At 36.4% G+C, this 24,237-nt stretch overlaps 1 protein-coding gene across 1 annotated transcript in view; it reads right to left on the bottom strand.

The window, feature by feature from the left end:
• Myb (proto-oncogene like protein Myb) overlaps positions 1-24,237 on the bottom strand; it is a 45,446-nt gene that overhangs the window by 1,441 nt on the left and 19,768 nt on the right. Inside the window, exons 2-8 of the mRNA XM_043414263.1 lie at positions 11,191-11,392; positions 7,460-7,624; positions 3,832-4,150; positions 3,295-3,703; positions 2,262-3,018; positions 1,758-1,850; positions 126-251 (exon numbers count right to left, since the gene is read on the bottom strand). Coding sequence (XP_043270198.1) covers positions 126-251; positions 1,758-1,850; positions 2,262-3,018; positions 3,295-3,703; positions 3,832-4,150; positions 7,460-7,624; positions 11,191-11,392 — 2,071 coding nt within the window. The remainder of the gene's footprint in view (positions 1-125; positions 252-1,757; positions 1,851-2,261; positions 3,019-3,294; positions 3,704-3,831; positions 4,151-7,459; positions 7,625-11,190; positions 11,393-24,237) is intronic.

Consider the following 24,237-nt stretch of genomic DNA (forward strand, 5'->3'; position numbering starts at 1 on the left):
AATTGCATTTTCAAGAGTGAAAATCGTCATCAAACAGTATTTCGTATACGATAATTGAACATTGAAAAAAAAAAAAGAAAACGATAGAAACAAAGAAAAACAGTATGGACGAACAGTGCACTCACCTTAGAACGTTTCTGGAGTTTGAGCAGCAGAGGACTGGTCAGACTACAGGGACTATCGAAAGCATCAAAAGTGATCGCCCTTTTGGCATTGGGCTTCCGTTGAACGGACGTTAAGTCGTGGGATGTCTGGAAAGGAGATAGAGACACACTAGCTACAGCCGGCAAGTAAAACTGTGATATTTTCAATACTTTTTTTTAACCATTCTTATCTTCTCGTTTTTGCTCGAGGGGAAAGAAAAAATAGCTCGAAGTCAAACAAAGAAACGAAGTTTATTCTTATGGAGTGTAAAGACAAATATATTCGACTTCGTCGTTTCTATCGAGAAAAAAAAATTGATTCGGAAGACGTGAGTAATGGGGGGAAAAAAGAATCACGGGAGTTTTTTTTCTTTTCATTATTTTGTCGACCCAGACGGAGGATTTTTTCGTTTGTGATGACTAGGGTACAGAGCCGAGTTGGGGACGAGCCTCAGTATTTGGTATTTAGTGTAAGTTTCAGTCATCAGCAGAGTTATTTCCATCATCTAAAATTTTATCTCTTCATTATTCTTTGAGTAGTACGCGGCGGATATCTTTGGATGTTTTCTCTCTTATTATTTTTAGCTTGATCGAGCTTCGAATGGGAATCAGGTGTGAGGAAGCTTTGGTGTTGGATATTACGGGCAATGAGGGATTCAAGGTACTTTGGTACGCTAGGCCAGGCCTTTTATAATAATCGAATGCATGAAAAAAACAATAAATGGTAAAAATTAAACAAAATTTCGTTGTACATTCGGTTGGTGTTAATTTTTTTGCGCGCAAACCATACGTGACAACCCAACGTAACGTAACGAAACGAAACAGAACAAAAAAAAACACATAAATAATATAAACATGTTAACTCTTGGAAAATCTCTATCCTGCAAAACATTTATCGCTCGATTGACCAAATGAAAACAAACGAGGTTATATTGATAAATACTAAGTACGAATGACATTCGTAAGAAAAAAAAACAATTATTTACGGCGTCTTGGACACGTATGCGGTTTAAATAAATTAAATACACGCTTGAAAATATGACACGGTCAACAGGCGTCAAATTTTCTTTCTTCAATTAATAATGAAATAAATTATTACTTTCTCGCGTTTATCTATTTGTTAGCGTTTTGCTTAAAGCCATTTATAAATAATTAACAGGGGGTGAAAGGGTGGAGAAGGATTAATTTCCAATAATAATAATAATAATAATAATAATAGTTATTAGAATAAGTTAATGCAGGATGTATGTACAATATATATTTTTAGATGAAATATGATTGTCGCTTATACGTCTTTCCCATGTCTTGACGATTATACCGTGGTGACAAAACTGTCATCTGGATTAGTCGAGCATAGCTAGTCGAGGAGGCACTAGTCTAAGTAAGAAGAACTGCTCTCGAAAATGCATAACGATGACAACATGATAATGACAGCAAAGAGAAAAATGACGAAAGAAAGAGTGACAGCGGTTAGAAAAGAGAAAATAGAGAGTATTGGAACAATGTGGCCGGCTAGCGTGTCTACAGGCGATGGGTACGTGAATAAAACCAAGATAGGGCAGGTTGTGATTGAGTTTGGATCGTATGATTATGATTTTGGGTTTGGAGCTCTACCTTTAAAGGGCTCGGTCCTTCCGTAGTTAGAAAACTATCTTCTAGAGCCATCGAAGCTGGCGAAAATAACACCGAAGTATCCAAACTCTTACTCTGAAACAATCGTAGAAAAAAAAATGCAAATTTGAAATTAGAGAACTTTAAGGATTGCAACAGACTTATACTAGAATAAAATACAAATGCGTGAGCTTTTAAAACCCGCTGAAATGCTGTCGTGAAAACATAGTAAAAGAATCTTATTGGACTAGAAAAAGTATTCGATCAATAATAGTAAATATTTTCTCCTACAGTTGTATGTGAGGTCGTAACATCCCAAATGTATATTTATAATATTGATAAAAGTACTGAGTTATAAATATGTTCGATATCTTACTAATTACACTAATTATGAACATAATACGCGTTTTTTTTTTTTTTTTACTAATATTCTAGTATTTCTTTGCCAGTGACGATTCTGACATTGGAAAATAAGATTAGAAAAAAAAATAGAAAAAACAAACATACCGGAGTTTCAACAGCGAAGCTCATGTCCGAGCTGTCATGAGAATTGGCCCAAGCTTGACATAGAGCTTTTCTTGCTCGTTTTCCACCCGGCGCACTATTTTCCTTGCCTCGTCTTCTGCCAGTGCCATATCCCGAGTCTTGGAGTATACTGCTGTTACCGGCGAGGCTCTCTCGATCGGTTTCCTGCTTTATGATCTCGGTAAGAGCATCAAGCCGGCTCGGAGTCGCTGGCAATTGGGTCGTCGCTCCGCTACGACGCTCCAACTCGGCAAGAGCATTTTTGAACGGCGTCGGTGTTCTTGGTGTGTTACCATCGTGCTGACTTCTTCGCATACCGGTTGGTTGCGGCGTGGTAAGAGGCCCTGGGCTACCCTTGGGCGTACTCGCTCGCGGCCACGAAGTTTCTGGACTCAGACTATTTAAAAACTGCGACGGGCTGAACGGTAATTGTTTTATCGGTGTCGACGGTGGTGTTGAATTTTCTGGCTGTTGTTCTGCGTTATTATGACTCGAGTGACTGTTATGTCCCAAAAGGTAATCTGTTTGACTTTCCAATGCAACACCACGAGCTGCAGAACTTATCGCCTGATGAAGAGCCGCACGACGACGTCGCAGTATCGGTGGTGGACTAGACTTTTCATGCTCGTCATCATGATCCCCGTCATCATCAACCTCTTCGAGATCCGGCATTGGTAATAAGCGAATTTCCGAACTGCCTGAACCCTCCGCTCCATTCGCAAGCTCGAGATTGAAATATCTATACATTTCATAATATTCCAAATTAACGAACTTTTCGGGTACAATATGTGTGCGTGCGTACGCGCGCGCGCGTGTGTGTGTGTGTGTAAAGTGGTAATTTTGATTTGATTTTAATATAACTCTTTTTTTTTCATGGAAGTTTCTACTACATAAATTACTCTCAGTTTCCAGGCAAAATTGATAGAGTTTTGTAACTGAATCTTTTAATTGTAAATCCTGTATCACCTAGATTGGCTCTACACGATGGTTATTATGAACAAAATGATAAACTTACTTGGAAAGCGGTGAAACGTCTGATTTAATCTTGGTTTCGTTGGTCCGTGGAGGTGGTGAATCTAGTTGACTATTATCGTTGTTGGAGCCTTCATTACTCATATGAAGAACATTCCGATAACTGTTGGTATCGTGTTGTCGGCTCGGCCGCTGTGACTGAAAAGTATGGTGGCGTTGATGATGTTGATGATGATAATGCTGATTTTGTGGAGGATCCCAAGCATTCGACCAGTCCAGCTGATCAATCTCGAGACTTTGTGAGCTTACTCCAATGCCGCTGTCCTCGTGTTTCACCGTGATTTTCGACCCCGAAGATCCGGGGTGCCCCTGACCCGAACTTTCATTCTGATCAACATGAGATTCTTTCTTCAACATTAACACTGCATCCGAAGTTTTTCTCCTCTCCCGACCTGTAGAATGAATTTGTAAATTCGTGATCAATCCATCTCTTACTACATCGTAAGCTTTTTCCTCATTCGTTCTAAGCTTTTAATCCGAATAAATGGGATTTAAATTGTTTTCAATAAAAAGTACAAACCTCTGGATCCCATGCTTCGTCCTTCTTCCGCTTCGTATTTTCGCCTCATTGTACTGTTCCAATGATTCTTAATGGCATTATCAGTCCTCCCTGGCAAAAGTTTGGCAATTTTAGCCCACTGGTTGCCAACACGCCTATGCGCGTCGACAATTATTCGATCTTCGGCCTCGGTCCATGCTGTCTTTTTGATCCCCGGATTGAGGTGATTGTGCCATCTCTCTCTACACTGCTTGCCAATACGTCCTTTAAGATGCCTCGCTATGAGGGTCCACTTTTTTGGGCCATAACGTTCCACCAACTCGACAACTTTTTCGTCTTCCTGTAGCGTTTAAATGATAAAAATAAAACTGAGGCTAAAGAACGTGTGACGAATACTAAAAGCCGGTAACCTTCTGACAAGATCATATGAATTCATTATAGGTGAACCAACGAAGAATTGTTTGGAAAGATAAAAATACAAAGATATTGTCGTATCAAAACGTGGATCGTCGAAAATTTTCGAATGATAAAGAAAATACGCTGTTCCTTTTTGAAAATTTGTTCCTTCTGTATGAAGACCCCTGAAGGTTCTAATTGATGGTTTCGAGCATATTAATTCGGAGAAATATTTGTGATACAAATAAAGCAGGGCGACATGAGAAGAAAAACTTGAAAGAAAGACTTTCAGCTGTTAAATACGATATTGTAATAAAAAGATATCCCGGTTTCAAGAAGGTCGAATTAAAAAAGTAAATTAAAGACAAGTAACGACAACGAGAGACACGACTTCCTGTAGAAAGAATGTCCATTCGATCAGGCCCTGCACGTTCCGCTAATGAATTCCCACACGATTGAAGAAGAAGAGCGTGTCTCGTATCGTGAACCTGTCGCTTGATTTCTCGCGAGCGTGAGAAAAACATCGATAGCGGTATGCTTTCGCTGAGCCCACGTCGTTTCTCATGGGCTGTTCAAGAACACAGCGGTAAGACCACCACGAGCAGTCTGAGCAACGAAGGAATACGAAGTGAATGAAACGCAAGGATGCGCCAATGAAAACAGGGAACACAAGACGTACAGAATTCAATTCGTGGAACACTCTTCTTCTTGTACCGAGCCAGAGCCAAAATCTTTTTTGGCGGAATGCGAACTTATCCCAACCAAGAAGTTAAATATCAACGAACCGACTCTCATTACTTTTTCGTTCCTCCCTTTGATATTTCAATCTTTTCAGCGATGAAGAATTCGAGCTTAGATTTCCAGCGCTGAGAAAATAGAAACAATCCACGAATAGCAAAGATCCGATGTATCGAAGGTTCGCTTATTCAAGATTAACCTTTTAAGGACGGGGTTTTTACGCTGAAATCGGCCTTTTTTGTACGATATTTGTGCACAATATCGATGGATTTTTCAAGTGGAGTGCTCGGCCAAACTAGTGGTTGATATTTCGACCAGACCCGTCCTTTAAGGTGATCTATTAGTTGCGTGAGTGCAAGAGAGGTAGCTGCAAAATGGTTGCACGGTTTGCTCGGACACTCCTGATTTTTTGAGAAAAATACGAGTACACCTTGGTTTTTTGATAAAATGAGAATAGCGTGTAACTCATATTTTTGTTTAAATATTAAGCTACCCGGAATAAACCGGGCAGCAGGATTTTTACCAACTGAACAACTGATAGATCACCTTAAGGGTTAAGACTTGTCAGAATCAGTCTATAGTCAGTTGTATTGGCAGATTGGATGAGTTCATTCAACGATGTATATTGTTCAAAGGCTAAAAAACTTTCATGAAGGGATATCAATTTGATAGTAATTATTAGTTGAAGATTTCAAGGAACATATCGTTACTGATATGAGCGGACGGATAAAAAATAATTACATCATCAAGGAAAATTGTTGAGCTATGTGAAAAAAAAAAAACAATAGAACAGATGAAATATCTGCATCTTCATTTTTTTTATGAGAAATAAATAGTAATGTAGAACAAAATCGGGGATAGAGGGGTCGAAAACTTTGGACACATTTTCGAGTTTTTTCACTCTTTTGGTTTGTGCGGTTAAAGGGGCGAGGGATTTGCCTCGTGGTCCGGTCCCTGAATGGCCGTGTTTGCCCTTGGCTGTTGCCGAGTGCATTGGCACTGTACGTTCGCGAGTGCAGCATCCATACACGTTTCTCTCTTTGTCTTGTCTCTCCCCTCCTCTCTTCTTGCATGCCATCCCTCCGTCTGATGTTCTTTCTCTCTTTTACTCTTCCCAAAAGATCAAGAAAAGAGCCATGGATCTTTCTTGCTGCATACTTGGTCAGAAAACTCTGCGCATTCTCCGACTTGGATTCTCCGCGCCTAAACCACGTTTGCGCAACATCTTAAAAAAATTTGCCTCAGCCGCGCCTCTGTTACATTATTACGAGTCAGTTTCAAAATCCCTAAAAATCTCGCTTCTACATACTTTTTTGATACCGCTCTATATATTTTTTCGTCTTTATTTAGCAATTTGTAGACTCTTTATCATATAATCGTCATCTAATAAGAAAATGTTTTATTATATTTTTTGCCTAAATTCATCCACAATTATTCAAACATAACTGCTTTGTAGGCTAAAGTTGACTTTAAAATCTCGTTCAATCGTGTTATATTGACGGAAAAAATATTTATTAGCATCATGTTTGTATTTTTCTTAAAACCGAATTAGAGGAAGCCAGAGCGAAAAAGTTATAATCGCATCAGCGCAAAATTATAATGAATATTTTTCTCCTTTGGAAGGTTTCGTACTCTCGACGTGAACTCATTTTTTACCTGTGGGATCGCAGCAACGAGTGGAGTAGAAAAGAAAAAGATATCGACGTCCCTTTTTCCCACGCGGCATTCCACGAGGCATTGGCGCCCCCGTTACCTGGACGCTGACTCGTATTCGCGCTCATGTTAGAGAGAGAGAGAGAGAGAGAGAGAGAGAGAGAGAGAGAGAGAGAGAGAGAGAGAGAGAGAGAGAGAGAGAGAGAGAGAGAGAGAAACGGAGACCCCTCATGGTACCCAACGTTTCAAGATACGAAAACAAAGACTCGCCGAATGTGGAACCAGTGGCCAGAGAATAAGGTAGAGGGAAAAATATGGCGGGAAAAAGAGCCTTTTGCTATAATTTTCCCACAATGTTCGTATAACTTTGAATCATTTGGTTCTTTACTTGAATAATAACGATTCCAGTAATCCCATGAAACGAGAAATAATGAAAATTATTCTGTTACTTAACTGGGCTGTTACTTAAACTCTACATTTTTTATTTTGTTAATTTTTTTTCTTCTTTGAGTTCATAAAAAAGACTTGCTTGATTTTTTTAAATTTTCATCTCAACAAATTGATCCGGAAAATATTTTCCATTTTCGTTTAATTTACCTATAACTTTTCAAACAGTCTAGCAAATCGAATAGATGACAGATAAAAATTTCCGTTTCTGAATGTTCTTGTGTTTATCGTAAAACAATGAACGCACTGGAATTAAGGAAACAGTGTTTTTATTAACAATGAATTACCTGAAATAATGACGATCGATAATAATGAAAATATTCAAATCAACGTGTAAATATTTACATTCAAGATAGAATAGAAATTGTATCAACTGAGAGAAGAAAAAAAGAGCGAACATGCGAATATGACCCACCTCTTTGGTCCATGGCCCTTTGACCAACTCCGGGTTTACGACCTTGGCCCATCGTTGTTGACACTGAACGTCGCTTCGATCGGGAAAGTGAGCTGCAACAGCATCCCATTTGAGTCCTGTTCCCAATTTTTCAGCATTGCTGACCAATTGTTTTAGTAAAGAATCCTGTATAGCAAGAGAGAGAAAAAAATCCAAAGTAGAGAATTATCTACAAACATTAAAGCATTTGCAATACAGATCTGATTCGCGATAAACGTTAAAATTTATAAATCTCAATTTATGACATGTCAAAAGTATTGGTGAACTTATGCGGACCAAAAGTATAATTAAATTCAATCGATTGACAATCTGAAGAATGTTGCTTGAATCAATGACGAACGAAGACGTCAGAACAAAGTAAATTTATGAAATTGCTAAATGGAGAGTCGTTCCATGATTTTTCTTACGTTTTTTGCTCTTTTTTTTCTATATATTACTTCCTCCTCGTGAAATAAGCAGAGACATGATTTGCTGTGAAATGCGTATATTCTTCAGACCTTGCATACAACTAAATGATCGGATAAGGACGAGGCTAAGGTTTTATAATCCTCCTCCGGATTATGGAGCTGTGACTCGCGGACGCGTGTACATCAAGAGACGCGGTAGCGGCTCGACGTCAAGTATACACGCACAGATCCATTACTTTTTGACGAAAGTATGCACGCTTAGGTCAGCATTTTGGTACTGATTTTATCTTTGAAAGTACATCAGAAAAGGAGATGATCCTAAAAATTTGAGTCCGATTTGATCAAACCCGGCTGCTGGAGAATTTTTTGAAATGTCATAGAGGTTAGTTTTTTAATCATTTTCAAAAATTTGTATTTTAGCTACTATATCACTTAGAGATTCCATTCAAACAGTATTCTTTCCTGTAATCGCCCTACTTTTAAGAAAAAATATATATATTAGTGATAAACTCAAATCCGACTCCGCTGAAAGCTATCAACTAAACCACTGAATCAACAAAATTTTACCTGTTTTTAAAATTCTCCCAAACCTACCAGTTGCCGAAGTAAAAGATTAAATTACAGCTGTTTTTTTTGTAAGGGTTTATTCTGCTGTTACCTACCCTAAACTTCTTTTACTTCTTATTCAATTATTTGATTAGAGACATCTCCCTTCGAAAATCCCGATACCTATTTTATTTAGGAATTTTTCAGTCAGGAGTTTTTATGTTGTTTTATGGGGTTAAATCTCGTCAAAATTTTCGAAAAAATCGATTTTTCGTTGACATTTCAAAAAATTTCGCTGAAAATTTTATGTCGATCCGTTCAAAATTGAGCGAGTTACGGCCATTCGGATTAATTCGGCTCACGTCGGCTTCAAGCGAATTATATGCTCACACATGCACACACTACACATTTAAATTCCCGCGCGGCGTTGCCACATTTCTTATGATATGGAAATGTAAGCATCAAGTTTCGAATTTTATTAAAAGTTTTAATTAATAATTAATTCCTTAATATCTATGAGATGGGAGAAGATAAATCTAGCATGAAATCATTTCTAAAAGTGCATTCTTTCTGTAGTAAATTTTGCACGAATATCTTATTATTTTTTCATTTTCTTGAAATATGAGTGATCGTATTGCGATTGCCATAAGAGTTAATGTGTAACAGCGAAATTTCAACAATATATTACTGAAAAACTACGAGGTCAAAACGTCTGAAATTTTTTAAAGAAACGCGGAATATTTACTCCCTGCGCCATTTGAATAAGCAGTAACAACAATACCATGACATTATCAAAGTAGATATCAATTTCTGACTATAAAAAATAATAAATAATTTATCTGAATTATTTATTTTCAATTATAAAATAATTATATGAAATATTATTCTCAAGAAGTATTTTTTACAGTACAATGTTCGGGTGTTCGAAAATCCATGACTCGGATCCAAGCTCGATTCCTAAGTTGAAATTTTCAGGGTTTCTTTGGAACATAACAAAGCAACTTTCCTATACATTTGAAACAATTCGAAGTTCGATGAAAAAAATTACAGCTCTTTAAACATAGCGATTTATGAAAAATCATCTTTAGATGGTTCTGTATAAAAGAAACCGAGGCAATCGAAGGAAATTAGAGCAGATATCAATAGAATACACCCTCAAAAAAGCAGCTGTTACTTAACCGTCTACTTCGGCAACTGGTATAGGTTTGGGAGAATTTTAATTAACAACAGGCAAAATTTTGTTGATTCAATGGTTTAGTTGATAACTTCCAACTGAGTTTAACCAAATCAAAATTCAGTATCAAAAAATTCAAATCAAAATTCAGCCTTCAAAAAATCAGCACCAAAATCGCTGACCAAAGCACGCACACTGTCGTCGAAAAGTAATGGATCTGCCAATATATATATTATATATTAGGGTGGTCGTTATTTGGGATCAAAATTTATTTTACCTTTTCCGCCTCCTAAATCGGTTCGAAATACATAAAAAGTAATGCTGTAATTTTTTTAGATTTTTAAAACAAAGCTTAACCCTCGATCACGGCGGTTGAAGTTTTCCGTTTAAAATACATGGGATTTTCCGGCGTTTGCGGTTACCATTTTACTGTGGGCCTAAAACATGTTTGTAAAATCTTGAATTTTTCAGAAATTAGTTCACTAGCATGTTGCTACACGGAAAAAATTTCCAAAACTCCTACCGTCAAAATATTGTAAAAGCATCACCATAAGTATGGTGATGTTTTTACATTTACATCATTTACATCAAGCGTTTATATGTCGCTCAGTTAATAGTGTACGTGCGTGTAACGTGTATCAATACAATGTATTCATCAATCCCACCAAATCTGATCAATGATTGCAACAATTTTGAATGACTAAGATGATAACTAGCACCTTTTAATAATAAATGCATTACGAATGGCAGAAAAACATCGCTTTTTTTTCAATCAATGCGGATTCGCCGGCACGATTTCCCATCATTCCATTGACCCCAGCTTTTGCGTGGTGTCTTTTTTAGTTATTTGAAATTGAACTAGGGGGAGAATTTGAAGAAAAAAAATTCAACCCCAAATAAGGACCACTCTAGTGTGCAATCACACGCTATGAAAGTTAATAGTTGTACGCATTTTGCAAACTGGACAAAAATTATTTCCGCCGATAAATTAAGACTATTGAGTCACAAATCGCAAAAGATGTCAAAATTCTGAAAATGTGGTATGTTTTTGTACGAAGTATTTAAGAGGTCGTGTAAAAATTTCCCGATATAGATATATTGTGCGTACTCGTACCATATTCGTAAAATGGACGGTAGACAACCGCAAGCAATAACGAGGCACACTGATGGGATCGGGGACCGAGAACGTTCCCATGGGAATTCGTATAAAGCGTATTCCACACATGTATATAGAGAAGTAACAATCGGCGCCTGTGCTCATCCCCATCTATCACGGATTTAACGTCCACGCGTAACAAACCCCTTTTTCCCAGTCCCTAGCTTCTGGTACGTCTTCACGTGACGATATATCCCCTCGGTCATGAATACCCGTAGTACCCCTCGTCCTCAACCAAATTCATAAGGGTAAAAAAATGAATCACTCTCCAGACTGTTCGTTGTTTTTTAGTGGCGATTTGAAAAACGAGATATCAACGTGAGACAATAAATATAAAAAAATGTTGACCAAGTCGCACATGAGTGCATTGTTGGTCTGTTATCGTTTGAAGATAGTTTGTTTGCATTACCTCTTCCTTGGTCCAGCGACCTTTATTTATGTGCTTGCCCTGAGGCGCACTGTTGCTCGTCGCGTTAACCGTGGCCTCATTATTGTTAGCCGCAATGGTTGAAGTTGGACTTCGCGTAATGTTATTCGTATGAAAATTCGCCGAATTTGAATATTCACCCTCGGAATCTTCGGTGCTACTCGAATCGTATGCTGACCTTGATCTGTAATTAAAAATACAAAGATCCATGAGTTCAACATTTTTATTGGAATGAATATTACGATGAATTATGAATCTCATTTTCGTGTTCAAATATCATATTCGGCGGATGGAGCTACCTTTTTTCAGAAATTTTATTTATTTTGTCTCTTGTTTATCTGGATAATAAATAAAAATATTGTGAAGAACGTCTACCTTAACATGCATATCACACAAGCCTCGAATACCTGAAGTGTTGAGATAACAAACAAATCATAATATCACTGAAAAATCAGGTCAGTAAACTAAGAAATATATTACGTATATTTGAATCATGCATGACGATGTATACGATGAAGAAAAATTCCAATTGCCTCATCCCTTTCTAAAAAGTTGGTGAGTAACGCCCGAAGTTGGTGAACAACGGGGGACGACATTGTTGTCCTTTTATTCGTACTGTGAATAATCGCTTGGCCGTTATACACGGGGCATTCGAATTCAGAGTCCTGCTGTCAGTTTGACAGTGGTGTACTGTCAATTTGACAGTGGTGTATTTCCCGTTCTAAAAAGTGGTGAGTAACGTCCGAAGTTAGTCACCAACGGGGGCATTGTTATCGTTTTATTCGTACTGTGATTGGTCGCTGGGGCTCTCAAATTTAGAGTCCTACTGTCAGTTTGACAGTTGTGTATACGTGAGTGGTTATAAGCTTCCCTTGGGCGCAGCTGCGCAAATAAACCCGCGTACCCGCGTTGCAGCGTGCGCTGGTATACCTCCGTAAAAATTAATAAGTGATGTCCATTTAGCTCATCTATTGGTAATGGAATTTGCGTAGTGGCAAACCATTTAATCCATGAAATTCGACATTTTCAATGGCCTTGACCATATGTACACTAGGGTGATGCAAAAAAAATCGATATTTTTTTTCTTGGAGCTCCAACGGAAATCGTTAGAACATAAAAAAAAGTCATTTTCCCAAAATTTCAGGTTTTTAGAAAAAATTTTAGATAATGCTCAAGCCACTTTTCGATATTTTCCTGTTTTTTTTTTTCACAAAAATCGCGCAGCAAAATTTTTTTTGCTCTCATATCAGTAAATGTTGGTCCTTCATGAATTCATAAATCTAATGAAATTTTGATATTTTTAAAAACATGTTAAGGCTACCTCGCATAATTCATTTCTGTTTCTTCTGTATATTTAGCTATAAATTATAAGATTAAAAAATGCGTGGCTACAGATGGCAGTTTTTGGCGTCCTTCCAAAAGAAAAGGTGAATGTACTTTGCAAAAACATACACTTCCGGTCAAAAATCTGAAAAAGCTCCCGCGCTCTTTTTTGTGCCACGACACCGGTAGTGAATATATCTGGATACAACAAGGCGCATTTTAAAGAGGAGACATTAGCCCTCAATGTGATTTTTTTGAAAAGTCTCGACGGCTTTTTTTACGTGTACTACTTTATTTTGAAAAAGTTCGTTTTTCGGCATTATTTTTTTCATTTTCAACTGGACCGCGCTTTGAGATAAAATTCTTGGCCCTTGATTATGCGAGTGAGTCCTTCAAGACACAAGCCTCTGCTTTAATTTAGTTTTTGAAAAAGTTTGATACGATTTTTTTTCGCAGAGTTATTCGGTTTTTGGCAAAAAAAGACAAATTTCAAAAAATGCCGTGTACCGTGTAAATTAGATTAAAAAAAAAAATATTAATAAACTCGAAATGATATAAAGTGAAACTACTTTCTCTCTTATAGATGTATCAAAAACCCCATCGTTTTTTATTTATGAATATCAATGCACTTGAGATTCCACTGAAAAATTAATAAAAAAAAAATTTTTTGAAAAAAAATCTAAAAAAATTTCAGCGACTAAAACAATTCCAGACGCAACTTTTTTCACTCTTGAAACATCCTTTGAAATCTAAAAGTTCTCGCGGTACACGGCAATTTCTGAAATTTGTCTTTTTTTGCCAAAAGCCGTATAACTCTACGGAAAAAAATCTTATTAATTAAACTTTTTCAAAAACAAAATTAAAGCTGAGGCTAGTGTCTTGAAGGTCTCACTCGCATAATCAAGGGCCAAGAATTTTATCTTAAAACGCGGTCCAGTTGAAAACGAAAAAAATAATGCCGAAAAACGAACGTTTTCAAAATGACGTAGTATACATGAAAAAAGCCGTGGAGACTTTTCAAAAAAATCAAATTGAAGTCTAATGTCTTCTCTTTAAAATACGCCTTGTTGCATCCGAATGTATTCACTACCGACGTCGTGGTACATAAAAGAGCACGGGAACTTTCCCAGATTTTTGTCTGGAAACTTTTGACCGGTAGTGTAGTTTTTTAAAATTATATGTAATAACAATGATTTTTGCGTTTTCAAGAATAGTTATTTGTAGCTACATGTTTTTTAATCTCATAATTTATAGCTAAATATACAGAAAAGAAGAAATAAATTATACGAGTCTTGAAATTTGTTCTGAGAGTGAAAATTTTTTATTAGATTTATAATTCCATGAAGCACTAACACTTTCCGCTGTGAGAACAAAAAAAAATTTCGCTTCGCGATTTTTGAAAAAAAAAAAAAAAAAAAAAAAAAAAAAAAAAAAAAAAAAAAACTTTCCGTTGGAGCTTCAAGAAAAAAAAATATCGGTTTTTTTGCATCACCCTAATGTACACGTTAACTTGAGTGTCTTGAAAAATGCGTTCAAATTGAGGTCTCTCTACGTCATCTAGGATATCCCATGGAACAATCTTTTTCTTGTTACCGTTCTTTTACATTTATCCAGTGTATGTTACAACTCTCACACAAATGAACGACTATGACTGCTTCTCAGAGTTAAGCCTTCCGCCTCTTTTGATTTTCATCCATGGCGTTGATGGCTTCTTCAGTCTCCATATACCAGGATACACGCCGACCACATCCTGCTGCGGTAGCTAAAACTGCCCCTCTCCCGATGGATCATTTTTCACCAACACCTTCTTATGGGATCCCATCTAACCTGAACCGCCGGCCCTTCGTCTCGAGTTTAATTGATTTCCTGCATCCCAGTATCGTTGACTTCTATAACACCCGACATTTTTCTTCCCCGCCATGTATTTTGGTTACCCATAACATGTTTTTTATACGGTTTCTGAGTCTCCTTCTTCCGAGGTTTTTAACGATCTATTTTTCTCCAAAAAAGAAAATTGAAACTCGGTTTTGGTTTTAAAGCAACTGACACAAATTTTAAAATGTGTTTTGGATTCAGCATCGTGTATCTATTAGGGTGATTAAAAAAAAAAAAATTTTTTTCTTGCAAACTGGCTTAAAAGTTTCTTTTTGATGTCAAAAGATACCAGTTAAAATTTGAGTCCTTAATATTAATATTAAGATAGTGTGCATCGCACTTTTCTATTTCCCATATAAATAGCATTAAACAATTTTTAAACCAATTATCACTAAATCATACCTCACTTAGGTATTTTAAATGATTGTTAAGAATTTTTTTTGTCTGGATTGAAAAAAAAGAAACTAACAAAAAAGATTTTGAAACTCACTGATACTAAAAATGTTCTCAAAGAATCGCTGGCCTTATTATTACAAAAAATTATGAAGAAACATTTTTTAACAGACTAAATTTATTATATATAAACATGAAGCTTTTAGCAATCTTTTTCAATACGACCAATAAATTTACTGTAATGTATTTAAAGCAGTCGAATTCACGATAAGTCGAACTTTATTAGGCCTCTATTAGGCCAAAATTATTTCAAACTGTTAATTTTATTATTAAAAATTATTTCGAACTATTAGGTTTCACGAAAAATCATAGGAGACCTTTTTTTTAGAGTGTTCAATTCTCTACAAGAATAAGTGAAGACATTCTTTTATGGAACACGATGCTAGTAATAAAAATCGGAATGTGCAAAAAAAAATTTTTCAATATTATTCTTATGGGAAATAGAAGAGTGTGATACGTACTATCTTAAAATTAATTCAATTTTAACTTGTGTATTTTTACACCAAAAAGCAACTTTTAAGCCAGTTTACAAGAATTTTTTTTTTTAATCACTTTAGTATTTATTTTATTAGTATTTATCAAACTGAGTGGCGAATAAGTTAAGGAACTAAGGAGCTTAAACTTCCCCCGATTGATTTATTAAACATGCCTATTAAATGATAGAAAAAGAAATATCATTTTATCGCGATCACTCAAAATTGTAACTCTTATAAATATTATTCAAAAGATTTGTCTTTCAATCGCTCCGATATGGAAATTATTCTCAAGGTTTCGATAATGTTGAGACGAGCTCTTAGAGCGATAGACTCCGGAGACATTGTTCTCGCTTCCGAGTAATCTTTGACGGTTGCATTAATATTAAAAGGAACATCGGTCTCAGGCGCCGTGTGCGGCCGAGCTATTTTAAAGCGAGTCTGCGGAGAGTGCACGTCAATGTGAACTGTTTCACATTCCTCACCGTGACTCCTGGTAAAGAGTGTGTGCCACAAAGATGAGAATGACTTCGTTGCGATTATCCGGTTACTCGCGATCTCACGTAACAAAATCACACGCTTATAACAATCTGAAATCCAACAGAACAAATCGTTAATTTCAGCTTCGTCGATTGCAATATTTTCCCATAAAAACCGAACATGCGAACTTGAGAACGTGTGATCGCAAACCAGCGGACCAGTCAACCACCGTGAGCTCATTATCCTTGGACGAACGAAAGGAAAATTCGCGAGAGGAAACGTCTCTCCGCGTTAATAGATTTTTATATACAATCGAATTTACAAATTGGGGCGAAGGAAATAAGTTGATACTTTTTTTCTGCATCTATGTAAACGTTTAGGTGTACTTCCGAAAGCTGATAACCGAATTCGACCTAAAATTTGGTACACAGCTTCGTTTTGATATGAGAAGACTTTCCTCCAGAAGATTTTGGGCGCATTTGAATATTTTTCGAAATATCGAATTTTGATAGTCATTTTTCATCATTATATATTATATTTATAGAGCATTACAGAGTATGTCTATCACGTTGAGTATAGCTACAACATGTCGAATATCTCTACTTATCGCGCACAACGTTTTACTTACACCACCCTTACTTAATTTCGCATAGGCATCAAAACTGTTTCGGATCTACTTAACAATTTCTACGAGTCCAAGAGTTTCTAGAAGTGTGGTCAGAGAGAAAGGTGATGATATTATGTAGATTTACTAGACCATGCTAAAAAAAGACTTTCAAAATTCGATACCCCGAAAAATATGCAAATTCGCTAAAAATTTTTTTGGAGCGAAGTTTTTTCGTATCAGTTCAATATATCGAATAACTGAATTGTAGAACGGTCGATATTTCGAAATTTTAAAAATTGTGATATCAGTTTGAAGAAAAATAAGTAATTCGAAATTCTTATTCCCGAACGACTATTCAGTAAATTGCGTGTTTAATCAAAAATTCCTTTTTTGAATTCGTATTTACCGGAAAATATATATTTCAATAGTTTTCATTTCGAATGCAATTTTAACAGACCATCCGAATGTCAAAAGTTCATATTTTCGAATTCAAAATGGAGAGTAATTGTTTTACAGACAGACCATAATATAGAGTAGAAAAAAATCGAAAGTGAATTTTTCGAGCCCATAAAATTTAGATATGCAGAATAGCGATAGCTCGAAAAGGCGAAAGTCAAAATGGCGATGTTTAAAATTGGAGATCACCGGCCTGAGTCAGTGAGTGAGTGAGACGCGTGCGTATTTGGAGCTCCACTGCATTTCTTTATTTTGATCGATCGACTTTCTAACGTTTCGCTAATTTGACTGTTCGACTTTTTGGTGTTTCAGTATTTCAACCTCAGTAATATTTGGTATTTCGTTATTATATTTTCAAAATTGTGAATATTCACAGCATCACTGCACTGTAATAATTTATGAATCGAAAGAGTGATAGTCGAATTTTCGAAAAATCGATATTTTAGTCATCGTCCTATGGGCGATTGTTACATTCTATTTTCGATGTAAACGTGCTTCGAACCTTGCAGTTTCTGCTTTATTTATTTTCGGCATTCAAAGTTCTAGTCGAATCTATCTGTCTCCATATGATCATTCGAAGTTTATAAACTCGAGATTTTAGCTGTTCGAAATTTTAGTCATTCCAACATTTGATCCCCACCCCAGCTCGAAATTCGATTATCAGCTTCCGGAAGTTTATCGCAACTCTTACATACTCTCTGAATAACTTTAGGGAAAAATCAAACCTGCGCAACATAATTCAATGCAATATTAATTAAAAATTCGTCGGACTACAAAAGAAAAAAAGATAGAATCGAGCCTTCTAACTCTAAGTCCCCCGATCGAATAATGTGCGTAACTTCATGTTATCGCGTGAAAACGTGGTACAAATAACTTTTTCGAGGAAAAAAATGTCTGCTCAATCGTGCCACACCCTTCGCGCAATGGTCGATTAAATTCGAGCTCGATGTTCAACACAACGAGCCATTTTTATTTCAGGGGAGACTATAGAAACATAAACGCATTAATATATATATATATATATGGCTAACCGTATGCGTGCGTGTTTGCGAGTAGCGCCTGCGCGTTCATCGTACATATACAAAGTTCTACAATATGATAAAGTCCGGGCCATCTGTGCCTGCCCTCGCCTCCCTCAGGGTATATGCTCATAACTCGGCATGTTGACTATTCTCTCATCGTATATCGTGTGTACGGTGGTGACGATGGTGCCGTGCAGCAGTCATTGTTATTAGCCATCCCTCGGAAATGTATGGGTCACGGCCGATTCCTAGCAACGAAATTTCTTGGGGGTGCAACTTTTATCCCTCTATTCGTATAGGAAATTCTCGCCATGATTTCCATCTCTCTCGAGCTACAACGATTTAGCAGTGTTTCCACGCACGTGTATTTCCATGCACGCACACATATTGAGCTGTCGTTGTATATGTATAAGAGCTATGTTATATAACAGGGCTGTGAATGCAGCTGCTTGTTCAGGGGTTCGAGACGAGGAGTGAGATCGTGGATATAAAACCCATTGGAAAGACGCATATCGATTAGTTTCGCTCTCCTTTTCTCTTGCTTTATTTCCATCCGTCTACGCGTTAAGCTATTCCTACAACAAATACTCATGGGAAGCGCTCCGTTCAACTACTATCTTACCAATACTTCAGTAATTCAAGCAAACCACTCTGGAGGATGCGTCGATTGAACTTATCGAAGATGGCATAGAAGCTTCAATATGAATGGTAGAAAACGAAACATCAAAACTTCTTTAGCACTGGTGTGATTTGTAACTCGATGTAACGAAAAAGCAACTATGAAAAGAGGCAAATATATTCGCTCGTAGGATTTGGCATGCGAGAGAATGAGATGAAATACAGAAATACAGTGTTTCGTGTATTTTCTTTGTCTCCTCTATGTGCGGTGCTTCGTGGCCTCCCCTCTCTTATCTACCAAACGTTCTATGTATATGTTATGGCGTCGTATAGTGGAAAATAGTATCCATCTAGATTCCACTTTCCACTGTCCCCTATACTTGCTCCGGCTCAAGCGTTCTACGTGTGTATGGTTGTACATGTGTGTATGCCTGCGTGTAACGAACCCCTGGAAAAAGGCGTCATAGCCAACGTAGTGTGTCGTTTTTCTGTATATTTGTGAAAAAATAAACAAAAGATAACCTCAATTGAAGGATTACAGTCATCTCGTTTCGAAAAAAAATTATCGAAAATTTTATCATGGCCATAGAGCAACAGTATCCACATCCGAAAACTTAAGACAATAGAAAAATTATTATATGATTTTATAAATACAAATAAAGGCTCTCACTGTTGACCTTAAACTATCCAAATTTACGAGCACATGTACAAGATCTTCAATTAGACAATATAGCATGGTTTTCGAATTTTCTCATTCTTTCCGAGGCGTGAATGAATAATGACAACATTTGAGATATTTTCGTGTTAGTACCCCACAAATTGATATCAATGGACAACTAGAATTCTGGTTGGTTCAGGTTACAAAGCAGAAGAAATGTGTGCCTGTAAAAGCAGATTAGACCATGGTCCATCAGTAATTATTGTAGCGATTTACATTTCTCCCAACCAAATGATAAAAACCAATATTGAATTCAACCACGAGAATTTAATAAAGTACACGCCAAAAGTATTGTGGATTCTGAAAAAAGATTATAAGTAAATTCCCATGATTTCGAGTGAAAATTTCTATGCGAATTTTGCGTTGGATACAGCGCTTTCTTTGATTGAGTTTTTCATTTCAGAATTTAATTGAAAAATATGCAACAGTCGTACTGAATCAATAACGCGATCGAAAACTGTAATTGACGATGTCGTTTAAGGATTTATAGATCGAATCCATACTGAAGCAGTTGTTTTGTATTTTAGTTACTATGAGTTACTTATGCCATTCGTCAGAATAGAAAACACGGAGTCAGAATAATAAAATGTAAAATAACTCCGAAACTTGATATCTGAATTATAATGAATAAACTATGGAATCATCTCATTCCTGTTACTATGTTCGTTTCATTCTTTTACTGTTTGAATTTCGGAAAGTGTCACTTCTACTACGTGTGAACTGCACACACTTATTTTTTTCATTTCTTTCAGTTTTTGTCTCATAGAAAGATGGCTCAAATTGCTTTAGTATAATTTACGAAAAACGAAAAATAGGTGGATTTTGATGGAATTCGCTGCAGCGTGTAGTTCACGTATTCCGAATATAGGTACCTACATTATTTTACATGGTATGCACGCGAATAGATTTTATCCCATAAGCCATGGAAATTCGCGGGCTGTGCTGGTATTTTATAAACTCGATGGTGCTTCGTCTGACCATTCAAATTATTGGAATTTTCATTTGATTTGAGAAACACTGCTCCGTCTCATACGTGAAGGAAAATTAGGTATGTTGAAAAATCTCAACTATTGATTGAAACAATCTCATTGATAGCTTTCATTTTATTTAGACTTTCACAGCAATTTTGTAATAAAAATGTGTTGCATATCAACTATTTTATTTATTTTCAATTTGTATTTTCCGATCGTTCAATTTGTTATTCAATTCGCTCATGACTTTATTGTAAATGGGTAAAATTATGACTGCTTTAGGTTATATTGCGACGAACTTTTCAAACGCTTATTAAGCACGGGTCGACCAAACTCTTTTGAATAAAATTAAAACGTAAAGGTCACGGTGAGCATCACGGCATAAGAAGATGTCGGAACGAATACTCAAATAAGCAACGGATAATTCAGATAAACGCGTGCACGTATTTTTCTTCGCTGTATCCCTCGCTCCTTCCCTTTCGTTACGTGAATCTTGGGCCTGTACAAGCGCGAGTTCACAGAGAGAGATAGACTTGACGAGACGACAGCCGAGCGGGGCTGTCTTTAAAGATCCGCAACGGTTTTCGAACATCCTTGGATTTAAATTCTGAGGCACGTGTTGAGCTAGACTCCCTTTCTTGTTTCTCTAAATTCTTCTTTCATCGCCTATGAAAAAAAAATGTTTGTAAATCATGAATCAACCGATATCTTCTATGGACGCTTTTTCGCTCAATAACTATTCCGATCGTTAATGTACAAACAGAAAGGCAATTCCATCGGGGAAAAACCAATTTTGGGTTTGTTGTTAAAAAGTAATATTTGAAACAATATTCGATCAATAAAAAATGCGTTGACTTTATAGATTATTAATGCACGAAAACTTTAACGATGTAACATAAAAATTATTCAAAGCCATCTTAAGAGAATCTTTGAATTATTAGATTCATGAGAAGACGTTGTAAAATGAATGAATGAAGAAAAAACTAAAAAGATCAAGGAACTGGTGGAAGCAGAAGAGAGAGAGACAAAGATATAAGTCTCGTTCATGTCGCGAAAGCGCGACGGGACTAACTTGTCTGCCTGATGGCTGTAAGACCTGTTCTCAATTTTTATTTGCATTTTTTATTCTCAAGCTTCTTCTTTCTATCTTGTTTCTCACTCTGTTCGAAACTGTCTTCGTTGAACTCTTCCCCGGCCCTGAACAACGAAGAATATTAGTATTTGAAAGTAATCCTAAATGTTTGGCAACATCGCGGAAGTGTTTTAATCATTTGAACGATGTTTATACTCAAAACCGCCTCTTGTTTATGATTTTGATATGGTTAACGTTTACGAGCGGTTCATAAAAACTTTTTTTTTCGGACCACACAACACAGATTTTTCACGCGTACATGTGCTATAAATGTATTATTAAAGTAGTTCGGCCGTTCGATAAAGTATGGTGAAGGTCCACTTTTTTTTGCCGGTAAATGATAGTTTCAGGCCCCCTGATAACGATGAGCACAGTTCCGGGGCCTCTTACGGGGAAAACTTTTGAATTATTTCAGTTATAATTTTGAGTTTTTAATACGGGAGAGCTCACAATAATATTAATTGTGAAAAAATTGTATGGTATTTGAGCTTCGGAACAGTTTATATCGTGAAGAAAATTTATCACAGATTCCGTTAAAAAATGAAAAAAAAAAACATTACCGTACGGGGCTTTTAAGAAAGATAACAAAAAAACTATAGTTTTTGACGTGTCGAAAGCGGATGTCAGTCATTACAATGGACTGCTGGAAACAGCTGATTGAACTTCGGGCAAATTCGAGAATCTCGGGAATTTCATCAAATTTATTATTCAGACTGACTCACGTGCTTTCATTCGTCTATTAACTTCGCTTTTTTTTTAATGAATTAACCATTCCTTTTCTCGGTGCGATTACACCAATATAAACTTTTTTTCGCACAATAAAAATGTTCCCTAGGTTATACGAATTTCAAGTGTTACAGGTACCGACTCAATCATTAACGAGTCAAGTTGAAATATAAATTTTATCTTTTATAAAACGTTTGAAGAATTTTATTACATTTTTATGATAAAAATATTCTCAATGTAAGTGTCCATTAATTTTATTAATAATTTAGAATTTAAATTAATCAACATGATGTAGTTGCAAACTTGACTGGTCATAGAAAGACCGAACTACTTTAATGAACAACGGTTGTCATTTGCACGGATTAAAGATAACCGGTTCCAATATTTTTAGAATTTAATCGAAACAGAAATTGCCTCCAAATAATGTTCAATGGTCGCATAAGCAAAGAAAAAGAAATATCAATTTTCTGTTTAAAAATGAACAATTGTTGTAAATTCGATGAAAATTGAGGGATATTTGAAGAATGCATGTTTATAACGAATGTGACGTTAGAAGTCAGATGATTAGAACTCAAAACGCCAATTGGGCCCTCGCCGGAAACAACAGATTTTAATTAAAAGTTGTCTATACTCATAGTCGATCTCGAATAAGCTTCGTTTCGTTGGTCTCGGTCAATACACTTCTTGTTCGAGCGTGATCAAATTCCGGTAAGATGGCGGCAGGGCTAACTTCGATCGTGAATACCTTGTTGCTTGCGCCACCACCTTTTGTCCTGCGTCTTCAAACACGTATTCCCCATGCGCGTATCGTTGAAAGCTCAAATGAAATAGGCCCTGTGCCCCGAGTTTGTCAGCTGCTGTTTCCTCTCTCGTGCTCTATACAAGGAGCCCCGATAATACCAAAGTGAAATACCACCTCCTTTCTTTTTACCCAGGAGTAGAGTCCCGTGAACGCGTCTTTAAAATAGGAGCTTGGAAGTTGCGATCGACGACCGCGGGCGCACGCTCATAGACCGACAGCTGTCTCGCTGAGGCCGCTGAGTGTTTCTTTGGGCAAGGTGCACCTGTCCTTACAGTCTCTTTTTTCACGCTTCATTCGTACGTAGATTCGATAAAGTAACGAGGTTTCGAATCGATTCCAGTACGAAATTCATAAATACTTAACAAGAAGAGTAACAATAAGCCGAAAAAATATGTGGGTACCGAAAAATGAGCTTACGCGATATCCTAATTGTCCAATTACCTTAGCAAAAGTTTTAATCAAAGACCCAGCCATTAGTTATTTTGAGTTATTTTTTTAGAGCTCCACCCATCGAAAAAGTTTCAAATATAAGTTCTTCATCATCACGTTTTCTATGGAAAGGTCCTATGCAAAAAAACGAGCTAACATCGGTAATTGGACGGTTAATTGCAAAGGAAAAAAAAATCTCATTTTCTTTTTTGCGACAACGTTCGATTGTTTATCAAAACATCAGTTTGAAGTTCATACATGATGCAGGAGAACCGAGCTCCAAGAAAATCGTGCAACATATATCGATCTGAGAGATATAGTTTAGTAACAATCTACTATTATCGATAAAACGTTGACAACCAATAGAATTTGCCAATAAAAACCCACAGCGTAGAAAAAAATCGAGGAGCTTTGTGTCATTGTGCTCAAGCGATGTAAAAAAAAAAAAAATCGTTTTTGTTGAAAATCAATACTGTTTTATGACGACTTTAGATTTTTACTTATAAACAAATTCAAACCAAAGTTACAAAGATAGATATCTCGGAAATTCTTGTACAACTTGATGCGTCGTTGAAAAATGAATAATAAAAGAAAAAGTTGCACTATCTTGATCACACTCCGAGGCATGAATATTTTTCAATTCAAAAATTTTTTTTTTGTTATAATTACGATTTTTGCAAAACTCAAACCCGCTAACCTTCCCTTCGCTTTCGGCTGCGTGATTCCCCCCTTCAAAATAATAAGCATTCAAAAAACGACTATTTCGTCACTTCGTAATCACATACTCGAATCATACGCGGTCTCGGTATCGAAATTTTACCATTTTTTTTAAATGTAACAAGTATTAAAACTTAAACAAAATATGAAGCATCACACGCGGTTTCGATCGGCCACGACTTCGACCATTTTTAGATTTTTCTCAAATTCTTTATTTTTTTATTAAA

The sequence above is a fragment of the Venturia canescens genome, chromosome 1 (genome assembly GCF_019457755.1).
Source record: "Venturia canescens isolate UGA chromosome 1, ASM1945775v1, whole genome shotgun sequence".
Taxonomy (NCBI): Eukaryota; Metazoa; Arthropoda; class Insecta; order Hymenoptera; family Ichneumonidae; genus Venturia; species Venturia canescens.